We start from the raw sequence: 21,695 nt of genomic DNA, 5'->3' as shown, positions 1-21,695 counted from the left end.
TCAAAAAAATTTGAGTGATGAAAATTAACCACAATAACAGCTCTAGGCTGCATTTTAAAGCTCATAATGGCCAAACAACGTGAAAAAAAAAATTCTATTTTTTTTTTAAAAAGTTACACTTGACGTTGAATTCTGGGACACCCTGAATATTCATATCATATATATTGAATTTTTTTATATATAATCCAAATTCATCAACTACCCTAATTTCTAAATTGAAGTGATGCTCTTTAATGAACATTTAAGATCAGTTTGCAAAATAAGTTTCCTTACATTTTTACTATTTCAGTATTAATTATTCTACTTGATAAAACATACATGTATAATCATATTTAATTTTTTTAATCAAATATTGTGTTATGATTTATCTAGCATTTTAAACATTTTACAATATTGGTTAAATACTCCAACTTTTGATAAAAATTTTAAAACACTTGTACATTTTTTCAAAAAAGGGCCTCTCAAATTCAAATTTTTTAATTTATAGAAAACTTTAGAGCAATTGGGTAATTATTTTGGTTGTAATCTTAGAAATGTTATTTACGGTTATGGTTTCTAAGTTTAAATGATCAGGGGGCAAACAGGTCCAATGTGTTATTTTTAATTTTAAAAGATTTTACGAAACAATAGCTACAATATTCAACCATAATGCTGTATATTATCTTGATCTAATATTTTGTCAAAAATATTTATTAGTGAGATTAAAATAACAAATTATGCCATCTATCTCTTACAAAATTGCTTTTTTTTAACTTAATTTATTTTTAATCACTATTTTTCTGTTGTTTACACCTTCGCCAGGGTAAAGGTTTATTTGGCTCATTTTACCCACTCACATATAAGTTTTTATAGAGATTTTATAATAAACAAAAACTGTTGAATATGTGTTTTGTCATACTGTATATAACCTTGGTCTGGAATTTTGTCAATACTCAGCAGTAGAATTGGAATAACTATTTATTTCATTTATCTTTTAAACAATTGCTTTTTCTTAACTAAATTTTCTGTTTTATTTACTGTTTTTCTATTTACCTTACCAGAGTAAAGATTCAGTTGGTTCTTTTTAAATATAAGATTTTAAAGAGGTTATTTAAAAAAAACTAGTGAATCTAACTTAAAAATAACCACAAATCTTGAATAACAATCAAATAACGTATCCTTAAAAATTATATTAAGGCCTCGTAAACTAAACAACAGCGCTCATAACCAAAAAACGAACAACTAAATAAAATACTTTTGTTATGGATTTTCAAATATTACCATTTAACCTCTGATAGCGACTTTATAAGGATGAAGATTATGGCTGTTTATACATTTTTTGCCCTCTACTTTCAAATATTGTTAGTAATAAAAAAATATCTTTACTTATTTTGGTGGACCTATTTGCCCTGTTTATATTTTTCATGGATCTTCAAGCTCTATTCTACTCTAGAAAAAATGTTTGACCAAATTCTTTAGGAAAAAGCGGCAATTTTGTTTATTTTTTTATTAATTCACCCTGATCGACTATACATGGAAAAGAATTTTGCACTTTTGCATCACAACTTTGTTTATATAAGCTGAAAACAAACTTTATTATTTTTAAATTACAAAACCTCCTTTATAAATTAACTCCCATCTGCGATCGTATTTAGAAACTTCGTGACTGCAAAATCGGCTCCGTTTTAAAATAACAAAGCCCGCGATAAAGTCGATATTATAAATAACAAAGAAAATGCAGCGATACTATAATAAGCCATATAATGCACATAAATGCCATATAGATATATAACTATATGTTCAACTTGATTTTAATGTCGAATTCCCAAAGTGAATGTAATCCATGAATCCTTCGGCACCATTGTTTTTTCCAAGGTTGCATCTTGTAAATGTCTATTATCCTATCAAATTCACTCGGCAATGAACAAATCGAGATTCGCAGAAAACGTTTATGTCACTGGGTTGATAAATTATAAATTATTTTCAGAATTGCACGTGTATATAACAGATACACTGTAAATTTAAGGAGAAGCATGCTTAAATCTTCTGAGCCAAGTCCAATTTTGATAAAACCTTTTTTTGTTCATCCAAGTCGATATGCTGATGGTTCTCATGAAAAAATGTGTGGAAATTAGGAAAAACTTAGCGTAAAACAAAATATCATTCTGGTGTTAATTTCTTCAAATTTTATAATGCTTCTCTAGAGCATTTCCTCCATGTATCCATATATCAGAATCGAATTATATTTTATTAGACGTGCATTTTAACTTATGCCAGTTGACTAGAATATTTTATGCATACTGCATTTCATCATATTGACTTTTCATTGAGTTATTGGTGCGTAGTTAAAATTTAAATCAATGAAATTGATAGCGGTACTCAGTATGTACGTGCAATAATTTCAATTGTAATCGATACGATTTAATTTATGCTTTCTTGCTGTCGTTCGAAATGCATAATAGATAATGATTGATTGCTAAATTGAAAAATATACCAGTTCGAACTCAAAAATATACCGGTTTAGCAACTAATGCACTGATAATTTATGGGATTAATAGGAAACAGAATTTGCTATGAGTAATACAGACTCAAACCAATGTCACTTTATATTGCTAAACAATTAACAACATTTAGCCAACTGAATATTATAGTAAATCCACCACTCTCAATTACTAAAATGTCGGAAAAATTCATTTCTTCTATTTATATAAAAACCAGTTATAATATAATCCCATTGACATCCGAAACGCATCTGTTCCGGTATATGCAATTTTAAATCTTGTTTAGGGGAAATATTAATCGCTAAAGAATGAATTGCGTATTTATGCAAATTTTCATAAAATCTCTGCCTGTATTAGATATCATATCATCCAAAACTACATCAGTACCCCAATGATAACGAAAATGTAAGAAAAAAAATTTAATACTTAGAAAAGAATTTAATACTTAGGATTTTTCATTTGATAATATAAAAATATAATTATTTTAACATAACATAATAAATTTCTATGTGTTCTTATTTCTATTCCTATTCCTATGTGTTATTGGTTTAACAAAAATACGAATCAGGCAATTGTTAAAAAATGATTAATGTATAATTTTATATGTAGGATATCGTTCTAGAGTAAAAATTATAGATCAAAATTAAAACTAATTCAAGAGTGTGGTTTTAATGATACACATACACATTATATATTGAGATTTGTTAATTAATCAATAATTTTACGGATTTCACAAAAATTGTGGTGTAGTGTAGAAATTTAAAGTTTCACTCCTAATATCCTTTATAATTTTTAGAATAATTATGACAATTATTCTACAAGTATATATTTCTACATATCCTTTAACATTTTTCTATTTTTTTAATCAAATTACATTTCTGCCATGCAAAAGCTGTCCTAGTTTCTATTTCATTCCCAGGGGCGTACATAAAGTAGGGTAACAGAAAAATTTGCATATGAAACGGCGTTTATTAAAACGCGCAATATCACAGAACACCATTCGTATAGTTTTCACAATTAAAAAGGGTGCAATTCGAAAACTTTGTCTGGTATCATTACTGGTTTTTATAAAAATATATTATAGAGGACGACGGGGTTAAAATTGCTGATGGACGATTTTTGCCAAAAATTAATCAACTAATCAAACAAATTAGAACGCTTGTCAAATTTTTACTACTGCATTTTAGTATTCTCAACGATTGCCAAATAAATAATAAAAAACTGAAATCTTACCATGTATTATTTTGCGATTTTGGATGAAATTTTTTATTGCCGATTTTGCTCATTTTCACAACGTTGGTTCCTTATGACCTGAGAAAAATGCTATTAAATAATTTTGATCGCATCGATAGTCTTTATCGATATAATATTTATAATCTCTTGGATTTTTCCCCAAAAAATTGGATTTGTGAATATTTTTGCCTGACAAGTCAATATATTTTTAGAAAAGGCTGTTGTTATGCTTCGTTTCTTATATAAAATGGTACTAAAAACTGTCAAAATGCTACTTGGTTCTTATACAGTCAGAAGTTTTAGATAGAAAACTCAATCTGGAAAACGTACAAAAGTCAAAAAAGAATCTTATCATAACTGCATATTTCTGAAGTGCCATAATAACAAGTGAGCAAAGTTGCATTTTATGTGTAAAACGTCTGATCGTATAACAAATACATAGCATTTTGACAATGTAGATAGAAAATTCAACCCAGAAAACGTACAAAAGTCAAAACATAATTTTTGTCATGACAGCATCTTTCTGATGTGTCATGATAACAAATGAGTGAAGTTGCATTCTATGTGTAAAATGTCTGATCGCATAGGAAATACATAGCATTTTGACAATTTAGTTAGAAAATCTAACCCAGAAAACGTGCATAAGTCAGAAAATAATTTTTATCGTAACTGCATCTTTCTGATGTCCCATAATAACAAATGAGTGAAGTTGCATTTTATGTATAAAACGTCTGATCGCATAGAAAATACATAGCATTTTGACAGCTTTTAGTATCATTTTATAGGGATTTGGAATAAAAAAAAATTTCATATAAAAATTTTGTTACAGTTAATAAATTTCTGGTGCAGGATCAAATTTTGGGTTTTTGGGCTAATCTGTTGGAAGAAAATTGGCACAATTTCCAGAAATGTTTGTATTTGTAGATGCCTTCCTTAAAATCTTACTACCCCCAGTTTCCTCTATTACTAAATACATGCACATTTCACCCCTACGGGTCCACATTGCGAGTATTTATGCGGTTGATGTGCATGACGAATTAACACGTCACAGACGAGCCAAGTCGATGACAGGCGCGTTTGGAAACTCAATATCTGAATTTAATCGAGGCATTCGCTCTTATTATCCGAACAACTAGTACAACAATGATGATCTAAATGGTGTCAGTACTTTTATAAAATAGTTTGGCATGTGTCCTGATAATGTGTCTGTATGCCGATATGTTGGCGATGAATAAATTATATTTGGGATAGTCAATAGACCAGATATTGATTGGGTGATGACTGAATCGAATCGATACATAAAAAACTAACAAATGTATTTTTTATGCACAAAAATTTGATTTATTTTATGCACAAATTTTTGCATAAACAATAAAGTAACATTTTTCGACCTATGACTCTACTTGCCTAGTCCAGTCAGTCGGCGCATTTATGTCAATTATATCAAGGACGATGATAATTCAGTTACGAATTGCGCATTTACCGTAAATTTAATTTTGTATTTATTCTATATTATTCCTTTAGTTTTGAACAAACAAATACGGTTCATTAGGTCTTTCCGCCGCCACACATCATAAGTTTTGAATACAATACGCTTTTGATTTTGAAACCAAACTCTGTGAATATTTTATTTAAAAATCGTTTATGAAATAATGTTAAACAGCAAATGTATAGAAATATCGCGTAATCGCTGAAATTTACATATTCGCTTAAAAACTATCTACCGGAGACTGGAGGGTAAAGGAATCACATTAGAAATCACTATTAGTGGTAAATGATTTATGTAAAAATTTTTACTATGTAAATAAATCTTAATTTTTGTAGTGTGTGGACTATAATAATTACAATTTATTTATATATTATACAATAAATCGCTGCATTTTTTTCAATATTCTTTAAATATTCAGAAAACTAATTTACCAACTGAAAAATTGATTTAGCAAAACTTTTTTGTTATGAAATTTTGCATAAAGTTTTCTCACAAGACTTAAAACGTATAGTTAGAATCTCTGTACAAGCCAGACAAAATCCTTGCATTTTTTCAATTTTATTCAAATATTTAGAAAACTAATTCACCAACTGAAAAATGGTCTAACATAAACTTTTTTGTAATAGAATTTTGCATAAACTTTTTATACACGACTTTGCTGTGACTTAATTAGTTTAAATAATATAGAATTTTAAACTTAGTTAATACTATGTAGTTATAGAAATTCTATATGTATAAGCCAGACAAAATCCGTGCATTTTTTCAGTTTTTTTTTCAAATATTTCGAAAACTAATTTATTAACTAAAAATTTTTTTCAAGCAAACCTTTTTTGTAATAAAATTTTGCATACGCTTTTCATACACGACTTTGCTATAACTTAGTTATTTTATAAATTAAAAAATTTTAAACTTAGTTAATGCTATGTGGATAGAAACTCTATATGTACAAGCCAGACAAAATCCATGTTGTTTTTCAGTTTTATTCAAATATTTAGAAAACTAATTCACCAACTGAAAAATTGTTTTAGCAAAACTTTTTGTAATAAAATTATGCATTAACTTTTCATACACGGCTTTGCTATAACTTAATTAGTGGATTACAAATAATTAAGTTTACAAAATGCATTGCTACGATTGTGCTTGTTTCTATATAGGGAAAAATTGACAATTTATATCTAGGAGCGTGAGGCAATATATTTATGATTTTAACAACCGTAAATAATTCAAGAGCATATTTTTACACATTTTTTACCGGATTGGATTTCCATTTCGGCCAGCTCGATATCAATCAGTGTGATATCAAGCTTCCACTTGAAGTTTTAGATATTTAAAAAAATAATTAATTGTGCATCGTTAGGCCTAAGTAGGTATGTATGATTTATAATTTATGTCCTTTTACCCCGGTTTCCTCTAAAACCCCAGTCCATTGTTGTGCGTGACCGCTGTAAATATAATATCATTGTTGGAGAAAACTCAAAGTTCATATTATATTTGTGTGTCTGTTTTCTGCATATGTACATAAATTCAAAAGTGGCATGTGGGCTCCAGGAATTCATATTTAAATATATTTAGAAATGTTTGACGTCTGCCTTCCGTCCTGGATTCATTTCAAAATTCCATTTTTGACAATGCAGCCTCGGAATTCGTAATAAAACAAAGAGATATTATGTTACATACAAATATCAAAATTTTTGTGTAATATAAAATAGTTTTTTTTAGTCTGATATCTTTAGCTATTTTTTGCATATTCTATTAGAGAAATAGAGGTTAATTATTATCATACCGTTTCATTCAATATAAACATTAATTAAACATCAAAGCGTTGAAATTAAATTTATACCACTCTTTACAGTATTAACGGTGGTATGATCGTTAATTATCACATTTGTGTTTTATTATCAAGACAGAGTACAATTAAATAATATAAGCGAGTACTTAAAATGAAAATATATTCATCACATCGAAATTACATTATGGGAGGTATTCAATGTAACAGTCAGATATAATAATTTATGAACATAAGAACAAAATTTAATAATTTTTAGATGAGTAAAGAAATATACTAGTCTAAAATTCTATTATTTTCTGTTCATTTTGATAATAAAATCGATATGAAAATCAAATTTTCTTTTTGTATAGTTTTTATATATGAGCCCAACAAAATCCGTGCATTTTTTCAATTTTCTTCAAATATTCAGAAACCTAACGTACTAACTGAAAAATTGTGTTAGCAAAACTTTTTTATAATACAATTTTGCATAAACTTTTCATACACAGCTTTGCTATAACTTAGTTAGTTTAGTTTTTTGTTTCGTTAGTTTAGAAGTTCTGTTCAAACCAGACAAAATCCGTGCATTATAAATATAAAATAATCAGAAAAATAATTCAATAACTGAAAAATGGTTTTAGCAAACCTTTTTTGTAATAAAATTTTGCATAAACTTTTCATACACGACTTTGCTATAACTTAATTAGGTTAGAAGTTATAGAATTTTAAAGTTAGTTAATGCTATATAGTTAGAAACTCAGTAGTAGCCAGACAAAATGAATAATTTTATTTCAATTTACAGAAAGATATTTTTTAGAAAATTTGTATTACTAGAAGCTATTAAATTTTGAAAATTATCAGCAACACTTTAAGAAATGCAACACATTTTTTTCCATCTATTATGAAAAGGCTACTCCGTGACTCAGTTGTAAGAGCTTTGGCCTTGCAACGGGAGATTCCTAGTAGGATACACTTTTTGTACAGCCTTTGTACAATTTTTTATAAATAGTAATCTTAATCTAATAAGTCTTAAGAAATATTTCATCAAGTTAAAAAAATGTCTTAGTAGTCACAGAATTTCTGAATTAAAAAAATTAATAAATATGTATCATTATACATGGACTTTAAGTTCTGATTCAAAAACAAAACAAAAATAACCAGTGTGAAATATTGTATTCGGTAATAAAATTTCGGTTTATTACATCATAGACATTAAGTACTTTTCTCAGAACTTGAAAAATGAGTAGTACAACTCGTTTGATTGAGGAACAATGTATGAGTGTATGTTTGTACGTATGTCTGTATTTAATCATTTGAATATTATTAACAATAAATTTATAATATTCATAGAAAACCAAATCAAACTATATTCCACGTTCCACGTTGAACAAAAGGCCATTGTATGAATTTACGAGATTTTTTTCTCTCTTCAAGTGTATTATTGCTGGCGCGCCTTCTACTTCGACTTCGACTTCGACTTACCAGTGATTATGCATTGTTCTTATGTTAGTTCTTAACCAAGTACATTATTGTCACATACAAAATAAAAAAATAAATAAAAATGAAAATCCATCCAGTACCTAATAAAGATGCAATCTTTTGATATGGTTAATCGAACAATTATCTATCATCTCGGTGTACCCACCAAAACCTGTTCTGTTCTTTTGTAATTAAATATTGATTTTTTACATTTTTATCATGACTTAATTGCTACGATGAGTATATAAAGTCGGATATTTTCAATACACAGTCTCATGAATATATCAATGAATTTTTGTAGTCGGTTTCAGAAAATCATATGAAATAATTTCTTTAATAATTATCCTTTCTATTTAGAATATTTGCAGATGGTGGTCAGGTATAATAAAATGGACAGATGAGATATATTGTTTTCTCAAGTCATAATTCTTGCCTTAAATATATGTATGGTACGATATATAATTAATGCGCTACCCCGGAACGATAAATCATTGTAGAATAAAACGAACGAGATTCTACAGTAGCATTCCTAAGAAATGTAATAATAACTTTATATAGGTATATATATATATATATATATATATATATATATATATACCTATCCCATATATAAATTATCCTATATTTTTATGGTTTTTTAACATTTTGGTACTAAAATACTTGCCTATATAGTATTGAAGCAAATGATGCAGCTCTTTTAGTAAAACTTTAAATTTCCTAAATTCTTTAAATTATTAATTTTTTTTGTCTTCATTAGTCTTGTAACCGTTTAGTTAATATAAAACATATTAGCTACTCTTATTAACTAAAATTTAATTTATTTTATCAAAATAGATAAGTTTTTAAAATCAACTATACGATCAAAGCTTTTAGTTGCCTAAGTCGTACCACCTATATGGTCTTTTGTCGTACCTATTTTAAAATTCCAGATAATAAATATTATCTGGAATTTTAAAATCCCTATATTAGTTAAAATAAAACATATAAGTCTCTATTATTATACAATTTACTCAATCTTCAATTTCAGTGCTTTTGTCAGCCAAATTTCTTAATTTTATTTAAGATTTTTCTACACCAATAGAGTGAAAAATAATTTTTGCTCAAAAATAATTTGGCAAAATTGATCATTTTACATTGAACCAAATTGCACAAAAAAAACGTCTAATTAATCGACTTAATCCAAAATTATTAATATTTTACAATTTTGATAAAAAAATTAACTAAAACAATTTATTTCATCAAAATAGATAAGTTTTTAAAATCAACTATACGATCAAAGCTTTTAGTTGCCTAAGTCGTACCTCCTATAGTCTTTAGTCATACCTACTTTCAAATTCCAGATGATAAATATTACTAATATTTTTTTCTCTATATTATTCTAGTTAAAATAAAAGATATAAGCCTTTATTATTATACAATTTACTCAATATTCAATTTTAGTGCTTCTGTCAGCCAAATTCCTTACTTTTCTATGATTTTTTTACAGCAATAAAGTGAAAAGTAATATTTGCTCTCTCTAGTCAAGATTTTAATCAGTCAATCATTATAGATTTTATTTAATTTTGTAAAAAAATGCTAATTTTCATTGGTCAAAAATGATTTGGCAAAATTAATCAATTTACATTGAACCAAATTGTACAAAAAATGTGTAATTAATCGATTTAAACAAAAATAAGTAATATTTTGCATTAGATAAAAAATGTAACTAAATTTTATTTATTTCATCAAAATAGTTACGTTTTTAAAATCTACTATACGATCAAGGATTTTAGTTGCCTAAGTCGTACCTTCTATAGTCTTTAGTCATACCTACTTTCAAATTCCAGATGATAAATATTACTAATATTTTTTTCTCTATATTATTCTAGTTAAAATAAAAGATATAAGCCTTTATTATTATACAATTTACTCAATATTCAATTTTAGTGCTTTTGTCAGCCAAATTCCTTACTTTTATATGATTTTTTTACACCAATAAAGTGAAAAGTAATATTTGCTCTCTCTAGTCAAGATTTTAATCAGTCAATCATTATAGATTTTATTCAATTTTGTAAAAAATTGCTAATTTTCATTGATCAAAAATTGTTTGGCAAAATTGATCATTTTACATTGAAACAAATTGCACAAAAAATGTGAAATTAATCGATTTAATAATAATAAGTAATATTTTGAAATTTAGATAAAAAATTGTATCTAAAACTTGATTTATTTGATCAAAATAGATAGGTTTTCAAAATCTACTATACGATCAAAGCTTTTAGTTGCCTAAGTCGTACCTCCTATAATCTTTAGTCGTGCTTACTTTAAAATTCCAGATAATAAATATTAATAATATTTTTTCCCAACATTATTTTAGTAATTCTAAATTCATCTTTAATTATTATACAATTTACTCAATATTCAATTTTAGTGCTTTTTTTAGCAAAGTTCTTTAGGTATGCACTTTTATCTATTATAATATTTTCCCATCTCAATAAAGTGAAAAATAAATCTTTGTTCAAGTCAATTAATTGATATCAAATTTAATCAATTTTGTAAAAATTGCTAATTAATAAAAATTGTCATTTTTTTGGCTTGGCAAAATTGATCATTTTGCCTTGATCCAAATTATAATACTTATCGATATGTGTGAATAAATGTTAAAAAATACTTTAGATGAACATTTTCAACTGCAACTTAATTTATTTCATTACACCAGGTACGTTTTTAAATCTTCTACAGGACTTTTAGTTGCCTAAGTCGTACTACTTAAAGTCTTGGTCGTACCTATTATACAGAACTCAATCTAAGTTTATTCCAAAAATAAAGTTTTTGCTTTCACTAAAAACTAATAAATACAATTTCTAATTGTTATCATTCAAACAGACTTGTATTATATATTGTAAAAATAATAGAGCACCAACCTGTGCTTAGAACATGCACAAATGCACAAGTGAAAATTATTGTAAAATTCCTAAGGACTAAATTTTAAAATATAGATGCAAAAATAAATAAAATTCTCAATATCTGGATGTCATCTAATTCCCAAGTTGTTCACGTTATAAATTTAAGTAATACTTAGGGAAAAAGTCATATAATATCCCTCAAAAGTTGGTAACTCGGAAGGTTCTCTATTACCGATTTCAAATTTTAGTTTATCATTCGATCTATATCCACCCACTGGTGTTACTCCAGTTACGACAACTAATTCTTAAGGAATTTCTTTATAAATTGCTCCAAGAATTTCTATTCGAAGGCGTTCGGAATTAATTCCTATTCCGGTTTTCGGTTCATAAAACTGAAATCGCTAATCTGGTTTTGCAACGACAATCGGTATCATTTAACATATGACTAATCCTAGCACGTGTTCATAGATAATAATATATGGATTGTAGAATAATAATTGTCATTAGTAAAAGTTATAGTCGATAATATCATTTAATGGTCTTTATTTTATTTTCAGAATGGATTTTCGCCGCTGATTTCGCTGTTTGCCCTTGGGGATGCTACTGAAAAGAATAGCAAAGCTGGTGAGTTGGAAAATATTTATATAAATTGTAAAAATCGTATATATATATATATATTACATAATTATATATAAATCCTGATATCTGATACTGACAAAACTGCGTTTTTGAGAGACTTTTCAGAAAGTCATGTTATTTTGATCAACTCTACAAATACTGTTAACATAAGTTCATACATCTATAAAAAGACAATGAAAAATTTGCAGCTGTGTTTTTCAAGACAAAAAGTTGAGTAATTGTCTATGGAATAGTTTACTATTTTTTTCTAAAATATTACATTTAAAAACTTTGCAATAAAATTACTTATTTCTGTCAAAAATGGCATAAATCGTATGATCATGAATTTTTATTATTCTCGTGTTGTATTTAAAATTCGGATATAATTTACTGAATATGTAAGAAAATTATAATATTTTGTTAAACAAATAATATTCATTTTAACTATAACTAAAAGAGAACATACAATCTCTTTAAATCAAATAATTGATACTGAAATTATTAAAATTTTTGTCCTTTTGCTTTGTAAATGTAAAAAACTTCAAAAACGTTATAATGATACAAAAATTATTAAATAAAAAGAAAATAGATAAAAACTAATTGAAATGTTGTAAAAAAAATTGATACTTGGAAAAATATTACTAACCTAAAATAAAACAGTCACACACAAAAATTCACAGAAAATCATATTAAAAACAAGACGCTATAAATGGAAGTTAATTGGAAATAAAATATTAAAATACTTGGAAAAAATACTATTAATAATTTGAAAATAATAGAGTCTTTTCTTATAATAATCTTCTATAACATTATTTATATTGCATTTGAAATTATTGTGAGTCTGAAAATAAACTGATATAGTTATAAAAAAAATTATGATACTTGAAAAACTTAAAAATAATGTATTTTCTTCTAATACAAGTTTTACTTCGCAGATTTATTTGAAAAATTATATAAAAGATAAATACGAGTAAAAATCAAGATATTTAGAATAGTTAAATGCCAATGATAATTTTGAAATAATATTTCTTTCTAACAAAAGCAATTTTTTACCAATTTCTGTAGAAATAGTATATCCATACTAAATAATTATTACTAATAATTTTTTGAATTAAGTCTAAATGCCAAAGTCCACAATTATAAATCTACTTCATTGGTCACGTATTAATTGAAAAATCACGATTATTTTTTGTTATCTTCAGCATGTCGTCACATTGTCATCGATCAAAGATCTGATTTGACAAAAACAAAATTGTTTTCTTGTTGCCAAAATCTATTACGGTTATCGCATTTGTACATTTTTGCATTGCAAAAACAAAAACGTCCGGACATTTATATGAAAACTCCGATAAAGCCGAAACACGCACATTTGTTTCAATTAATTGAATGCGCAATTGATTTATCAATAAATAATCTTCATAAGAATTCAAAATGCAAAAATTTGTTTATAAATAAAATTTGATATAAGGCACGTTTGCACGAAAATTGAGATTGTGTCCACTAGGCATATTTTTGTATTGCGTTCGATGTATTCAATTAATAATATCAACATCGCATACTTGGCAAAACTAATTATGCATTTGTTGAAAATAACTTCTTTAATTGTTATACAATGATTTTTGATTGGTGTATTTTGAAAATTGCCAATGATGTCATCACTTAATAACTTGCAATTACAATAATAATTGATACTGATAATGGGGCGCGGTAAGGCAAAACTTTTTGGCTTCTGTGATATTCTTAAAAACTAGATTAATTATTATTTAAAATACCTAATAATATCAAATTGACTTTATAGAATCATCAGTAATAAATAATATTAACATTATTTTTTATTATACACCATCTAGCAGTCACAATGGTAAAGTTTATTTTCAGATTAAAAAAATATTTTAAGTTTCTAGCAAAATTATGAAAATATTTGGGAAAACCTAAAAAAAATTCTAAACGAAGAAAATATTTATGTGACAAAGTTCATATTTAGAGTCGTTTTATTGACTTAGTTTTTTGACCTAAATCTTTGTTATTACATAATTAAATAAATGTAGAATTTTGTTATCTTTCTAAATATATAAATATCAATATAGAGTTACTAATAAATTTTGAAATTATATATAAAAGCTTCAAATCAAACATTAATTGTTTTATGTAGACTATATAAAAATGCATTTTTTTTAAATTTACTTTGTTAAAAATTCAAAATAATTAAATTAAATATTTTAAGTATTTACAAATTTTATACCAGTTTTATATCAGTAGGAGGTACGACTAAGGCGTCTAGGTGTTCCTAAACCTCATTTTTATAAAATGTAGAAATTACTATTTTAAAATAATATTTGTCATTCATAAATCAAGTAAATAAAATCAAGTCAATAAACCCCAAGGATTTTCTTAATATTGTAATTTAATTGCATTAAGTGTTACTGAGTTATTATCTCAGCTGGTACGACTTAGGCAACTTTGCTCTATTTTTTTCAGTATTTCACAAAATCCTAATACAAATCTCTAAACACTATCTGAAAGTAGATAACGCCAAAGTTTATTTTCTGCCATTTTTTCTTTGTCTGAAATGCAACTCCTTACTTAAAGTTTGCGTCATCATTTATTCCATCAAGGCGGCAACTTTTATGATACAATTGCCGTATAAACAAGATTAATAATAATAAGAAAAAAATAATCTCAAGATCTGAGACTGCTTGGCCGCGTTTGTCCTCAGAAGTATCAATTACGAATTTCTCATCTGAGCTAATGTTTACTTCCAAGGAATTGCAAATCACGACTTAATTCTGCCGCGATTGCAGGATCTCATTACAGAAGATCTTTTCTGGTCCAAGAAATCGGATTCTGGATAAAAAATAATACATGGTAAAGGATGTATCAATAGACACAGATTTCATGAGTGAATATTGGATGGAATAAACAGTTTATTCTGATTCCTATGTGTCTTCAAAAGTGGCTGAAACAATAACAAATCCTTTACCGCGTTGCATTTAATACACATATCTGTGTATATTTGACACTAAATAACTCTAGAACAAAAACAATCCTTAAATATACAAAAATTGTATAAATAAATATGTATATGAAATACGAAGCACTCTGTTGGCCAATCTGCCGAGACACGTTTTCATAAACAACTCTCGGAACGATAACCAAAATCGTAAATCTTTCAAATGCTGACTTAAAACCTTATATCAACAAAAGATTCAATTTAAAAAGAATTCGAAATATGATGAGGATTTAATGCTGGGAGGAAATAACATGGTCCAGACACATTATAAGCTGAAATTTAAGATATTTTTTTTAACTTTCCGAAGGAGAAGTTTATGTTTTCATAAAAAAATCGGATCGCTAATTTTATGTTTCCTCGGCGGTTCAAGCCATTCTGAATCGAATGAGACCAAATTTGGAAAAAGTATGTGTGTTCGTCTTTGTGTATGTATTTGATATATGTTACAGATTTTTTGCCGTAAATCAACTTTTTCTCAAAAACGCCTGGACCGATTCCAAAAATTTAAAAGTCATTTGATGTACCTCAATGAGCACTAGTATTTATAAATTTTGCGCGACGATCAGTCAAGCCATTTCTTTGTAAATAGCAGAAAAGTGAACAAAACTTCGTTCACGGTTTAGCTCGCAATTCTGAATCGATTTTGAAAATTCAAAAACTGTTCGAAAGATTTTGGTTGGGAATCGTGCTGATTAGTTTTTGGTAAAGTCGGCCGGACCGTTTTCTTGTAATAAAGTGTTAAAAAAAATTCCACGATTTTTTTGAAATTTTTTTGACGGTAGATACCATAGTCTTATAGATCATACTAAAATATTACGGCCCTACGACAAGTCGTTTAATTTTTAAAATTCATCAAAGTTTGCTAAACTTAGTATCGTTTTTTTGGCGTTTCTCAAAATTAGACTTTAATCGACGTTTTCTCGAAATCACCTAAACTTTTATCTGAATATCTAAATCTCCATTTCGGTTGGTTAAGTCAAATATTACACATTTCGGTTTAGATTGACTAAATCCATCTATCATTTACATCGTTGTTCCAGTATTGTTCGAACGAAGCAAAAATTTAACCCTGAACTATTGTTGCGCAGAAATTACTCGGAATATTACCAATCGTGTTGTATGAAATGAAAATGAGTATATGTAATATTGTTTCGTTCCCATATAATCTCGTTTACATCTGCGAAATGGAAATTTATTCTATTCGACCTTCACTGAGAAAACTGTCGCAACACTAGAAGAAAATGATTGTTTCAATAAAAAAGAATCACATCCTAAGTTTAGGTTTATCTGTTTAAGTAACTGAATGTACTGATTGTATAGTTTGTAACAAATTCCGAAAAAACGCGACATTTTTTCAAATTTGGACGAAGTTTTAAAATTAAACTAATTGTCGTAGGGATGTAATATTTTAGTATGATCTATAAGACCATTGTGTCTACAGTTATAAAAAATAATAAAAAAACAATTAATTACAAGAAATTGTGCCAACTATGAATCTTTACCATATATTAGGTTGTCAAATATCTCCCTTCCGCTTTTTTGCTCTTGGTTTATAATACAAAAAGGCGGAAGGGAGATATTTGACAACTTATTATATAATCAGGTCGATTCAGAATTGTGGGCTAAAACATGGACAATTTTTTTTCACTTTTCTGCTATTTACTAAGAAACGGCTTGGCTGATAGTCGCGCAAAATTGACAAACAATAGTCCTCAACGAGATACATCAGATGGGTTTTAAAATTTTGAAATCGGCGCAGCTGTTTTTGAGAAAACGTCGACGAAAGGTCAAAAAACTGTTCTTACACACATATACACATACACATATACTTTTTACAAATTTGGTCTCATTCGATTCAGAATTGCTTGAAACGTTGAGAAAACATAAAATTAGCAAATCTGATTTTTTATGAAAACATAAACTTCTCCTTTGGGAAATTAATAAAAATTGACTATTATTAGTGCTTAGGAAATTCTTGGTCCCTTTAGGTCCAAATGGTTCACTACCTCTGTCTTTTAATATTTTTGCATCTCCCAGCCAGCATAGCGTCTCTAAATCTCATTCTACAATTCTTCTAATAATGAGTAACAATTACGAATACATTTCTGTGAATTCTCCTCCAACTCTACCAACATGAGTCGTTTTCCAGGCCAGGTGTTGTTTATTATTTTCTTAAAGCAAAACTATGAGTCTAATATTACAAAGATTGTACGTAACTTGATTTCTCACATTCGATAAACACAACTACATAGGAAATTATTAAAATAATAATAATATGGTCATTTAGTAATAGAACGAAAACCAGGAATAAAATGTCTTGGTGTTTCTAAGTAAACTGATTAGATAGTGGTTAGAGATGTTGGAATGGAAATACTGATTGTGCGTTTTAGGAAATTGTCAGGATCAGGATTGATTGTATCGAAATGTGATCCTTATGGGTTCCAGAAAATATAATCGATTCCTACAATTTGATAATACAGTAATCGTTTAATACCATTAACGTCAGCATCATGCATTTCTGATTATGGAAACGAAAACATTACACCATAAATTGGTGACTAATTTAAAATCTACAATAACAATTGTAACTAGCAATAATTTCTCATATTCCAGTGTTTATTACGTCGAATACTGAATATCAATTTATCAATTGAGGTCACACATTCAATAAAAAACGCCTGTCGAATGAATCAAATCGTCGGACGAATCGAGGAACGTGCAGTCGAATAGTAATTTATATTAACGCTTATAAATTTATATTTTATGAGAATTAAAAATAGTATATTCAACTTTGCTGATACTATGATATATAATATCATTTTTGAACAATATAACTTTTAAATGGATATTTTGTGATCTTTCGTAAAGTAACGAAATATTCGAGGGATAGTAAATGTTTTCAAATAGATTATTATAAATACTGTAACATTTTCTAATATTTATAAGAATTATATGATCTGAATTACAAAGTTAAAATTATTTATTTAAAGTATATAAGTGAGTTTTAGAATTTCAGCCAGAATTAAAATTAAAATCCGAATTATTTTTGATATACAAAAAAAGTATATTTGTTTTGAATTTTTTTTAAATTTTGAAATAAATAAAGTCCTGAAAATCAATTGTTACGTAACCACAAACTGAAAGTTTTTTTAATTATTCACATCGGTTGCATAGTTCTCTCAAAAACTGCCATTTTTTCCACATTTAGCTCCACACACACACACACACACACACACAGACACACACACACACACACATATATATATATATATATATTTTGTATGATTCTGAATTTGATGTTGACATATGTATTAACAAAGTCTTATAATCGGGCATAACATCAATAAAAAACTGTTTTTTATTGATGTTATGCCCGATTATTAGACTTTGTTAATATATATATATATATATATATATATATATATATATATAGGTATTGATTCAATTTTTAATAATGTCTTTTATTAATTTGTTATATTTTTGGTAAACAAAAATTCAAATTAGATTTTTGATTGTTAAGCATCTCTTTAAAAAAAAAACATTTCTAAAGAATTCTTACATTTGAGGGAAGAAATATTGATTTATTGAATTTTTAATATAGCACATGGTTAAAACCTCAAGTAATAAAAATTTAAATATTATTTATAGTAATAATAGATACGATTTGTGAATTTTCGATGAACATTAAAATTAATAAATTATTTTGCTGAACAAATAAAAAATTATATTCCTATTATTTTCCACGATAATTATTAACAAGGAAAACAGCCCCAAAAACAAAATCTGATAGCAAAAATAATTACAATAAAAAATTCTAATGACATCTTAAATTTAAGGGTAGCTCATTTAATTTTGCATTCTTTATTTGGATCTATGGCTGAAAAACTTGTATTGCAAATATAGAGTACATCTTTATTAAATTTTTAATTACAATTATCTCGAAAAAACGCCCTGGATCAAAAACTTGTAAGTTGCTAGTAGAATCGTATACAAAACGTTTTGGTTCAAGTAAGCAAAATTTAAAATATGATATTTATTATTAATACTTACTATTTATGAGTTCCGTTAAGCTTAAAACTAAATAATTATTCTGTTGAACAGATGACGTATTACGTTGGGATTATTTTAACATAAAACTATGATTATAATTATGCAAAAAAAGCTCAGGATCAAAAATTTGTAAGTTCTTAGTAGAGTATACAAAACGTTTTGGTTCAAGTAAGCAAAATTTAAAATATGATATTTATTATTAATACTTACTATTTATGAGTTCCGTTAAGCTTAAAACTAAACAATTATTTTTTGAACGTATTATGTTCGGATTATTTTAATACAAAACTATGATTATAATTATGCAAAAAAAGCTCAGGATCAAAAATTTGTAAGTTCTTAGTAGAGAATACAAAACGTTTGGTTCAAGTAATCAAAATTTAAAATATGATATTTATTATTAATACTATTTAATAATACTATTTATGAGTTTCGTTAAGCTTAAAACTGAACAATTATTTAGTTAAACAGACAACGCGTTATGTTCGAATTAATCTCATACAAAACTGTGATTATAATTATGCAAATACAGCTCTTAACAGCATTTAATAATTATCATAAAAAATTCTAAAGAAATCCTAAATTTAAGGGTAGACCCATTTAAGATTCCCATCACATTTTTTCTTGTCTGAACACAACCATCAACTTCCTTTTATTTCTTTTCGGGGTTTATTGACCTCGTTCCCTTCATTCTCGAAAAAAACTCTTTTATAATCTATTCATATTTTTCAAATCCTCTCGCTCTCTGATAGAATACATCGGTCATTGTCAAACGTTTCGACAATAGCAGAGCTCAATTTATACAAGAAAAAATAAATAATATTAATAATAATAATAACAATAATAATAAAACGCATTCCTCCGAATGCATTGTATGCAGAGGCGAGATGCATCTCTCTCTCGGAGTCGTAATTCAATTAATAAAGCAGGGCGGAGGAATAGAAGGCTCAGCTCGGCTTCAGTCAATCATTTATTTCACTCAAATTGTAATATAAATGATGAAATCAACATATGGGCATATGGGAATGCAGTGGTGTAGTCCGAAATGCGAACAAAAAATTTTATTAGAATTGTTTTAATGGAGCGTATTTTACAGAATTTATTTAAACTGCGCTGAAATAGTTTAACTCAATCTTGAAACGGATGCTGAATTTGTGCTAGAAAAATATGTTGATATCAATAATTAGCAATATTTATAATAATTATTATAAATAAAATTTATAATAATAATATTATTAATTGTTTTGTACAATTGCAAAAATTTCCTGAGTTTTAATTTATATACATTTATCAATTATTATGATTGTTTGGGTATATGATTTTTGGCCATTATTATTTATTTATTTATTTATTTATTTATATTCAACTTTCATATTTTACACTGATTTGTAAAATGCATGAGTACTATTTAAACATTTGTATTTTACTTTGAAATAATATATGAATTTATAAAAAACATTATAATGTTCGAAATGTGAATTAAAAGTGATTTGAAGACTAATAAAAGATGTTCTAAAGTCCACATAATTATTAAGATACTAAAGTTTTCATTTCAACTGCGATTTATTCAAAGTTTTAAAATCGAAGTGTATATAAGAGCATTTACTGAATTTTATTAAATTTTATCTAGTTTATCTATTAGTTTTTACTAATGTAAACAAATTATAATGTCTAGTACAAAAATTTAAAGTTATTTCACCAAATGTAAAAAAATGTCTAAATCCATGTATTGCTAATTATGAAATCTCAGAAGTGTATTATAGCTTTTACGAGATTTTAGTAAATTTTATATAGTTTTTGCTAATATTAATATATTAAAATGTTTAAATTGAAAATTAAAAGTTTTTTGAAGAAATGTAAAAAATGCCTAAATCAATATGATGCAAATTATAAAAATACTAGAATCTGCATTTCAACTGTGATTTATACAAAATTTTATCATATAAGTGTATATAACAATTCTTCCTAAATTTTAGTAGATTTTATCTAGTTTTTACTAACGTAAATAAATTATAATGTTTGGAACAAAAACTTTTAAGTCTTTTGAAGAAAAGTAAAAAAATATTCTAAATCAATATAATTATAGAGATACTAAAGTCCGCATTTCAACTACGATTGATTCAAAATTTCAATATCCAAGTGTATATAACATTATTTACTAAATTTTAGTAAATTTGAGGTAATATGTTTAGGTTGATGTAAAAAAATTAAAATATCCAAATGCAACTTTAAATATTATTTGGAAAAAAGTTAATAATGTACCAAATCCATATAAATATCAAAATACTGAAGTCCGGATTTCATCCACAAATTATTCAAAATTTCATAATCCAGGTCTATATAACAGTTTTTACTAGATTTCAGTAAATTTTATCCAGCTTTCACTCATATATATATAAAGCAAATTGACAGGAGCAAAATTTCCACAGTATTCAGAAAAATGTAGAAAAATTTAACATATTGCTAGGAAAATGTTCCAACACGTTTTATACAAAATTTCATTATGCAAGTGTATACAACAGTTTTTACTAGATTTTAGTCAATTTCATCTAGTTTTCACTAATGTATACAAAAACAAAATATTTGGAACAAAATTTTATGTCATTTCAAGAAATGCAAAAAAAACAACACTATATTTATTATAGCAGCTTCAATAATCAAAGTTCAACAGAATCTTAACTTT

General features: G+C 26.5%; 1 protein-coding gene across 1 annotated transcript in view; it reads left to right on the top strand.

The window, feature by feature from the left end:
• The first annotated feature begins 8,209 nt into the window (after positions 1-8,209).
• LOC113373362 (zinc finger protein castor homolog 1-like) overlaps positions 8,210-21,695 on the top strand; it is a 36,372-nt gene continuing 22,886 nt past the window's right edge. The window contains exons 1-2 of the mRNA XM_026613668.1: positions 8,210-8,251; positions 11,892-11,958. Coding sequence (XP_026469453.1) covers positions 8,210-8,251; positions 11,892-11,958 — 109 coding nt within the window. The remainder of the gene's footprint in view (positions 8,252-11,891; positions 11,959-21,695) is intronic.

Source organism: Ctenocephalides felis, unplaced genomic scaffold, assembly GCF_003426905.1.
Source record: "Ctenocephalides felis isolate EL2017-DRISC unplaced genomic scaffold, ASM342690v1 CF-g0.4_SCAFFOLD_01604, whole genome shotgun sequence".
NCBI lineage: Eukaryota > Metazoa > Arthropoda > Insecta > Siphonaptera > Pulicidae > Ctenocephalides > Ctenocephalides felis.
Note: the sequence above shows the minus strand (reverse complement) of the source record. Positions and strands in the feature narration are given on the sequence as shown.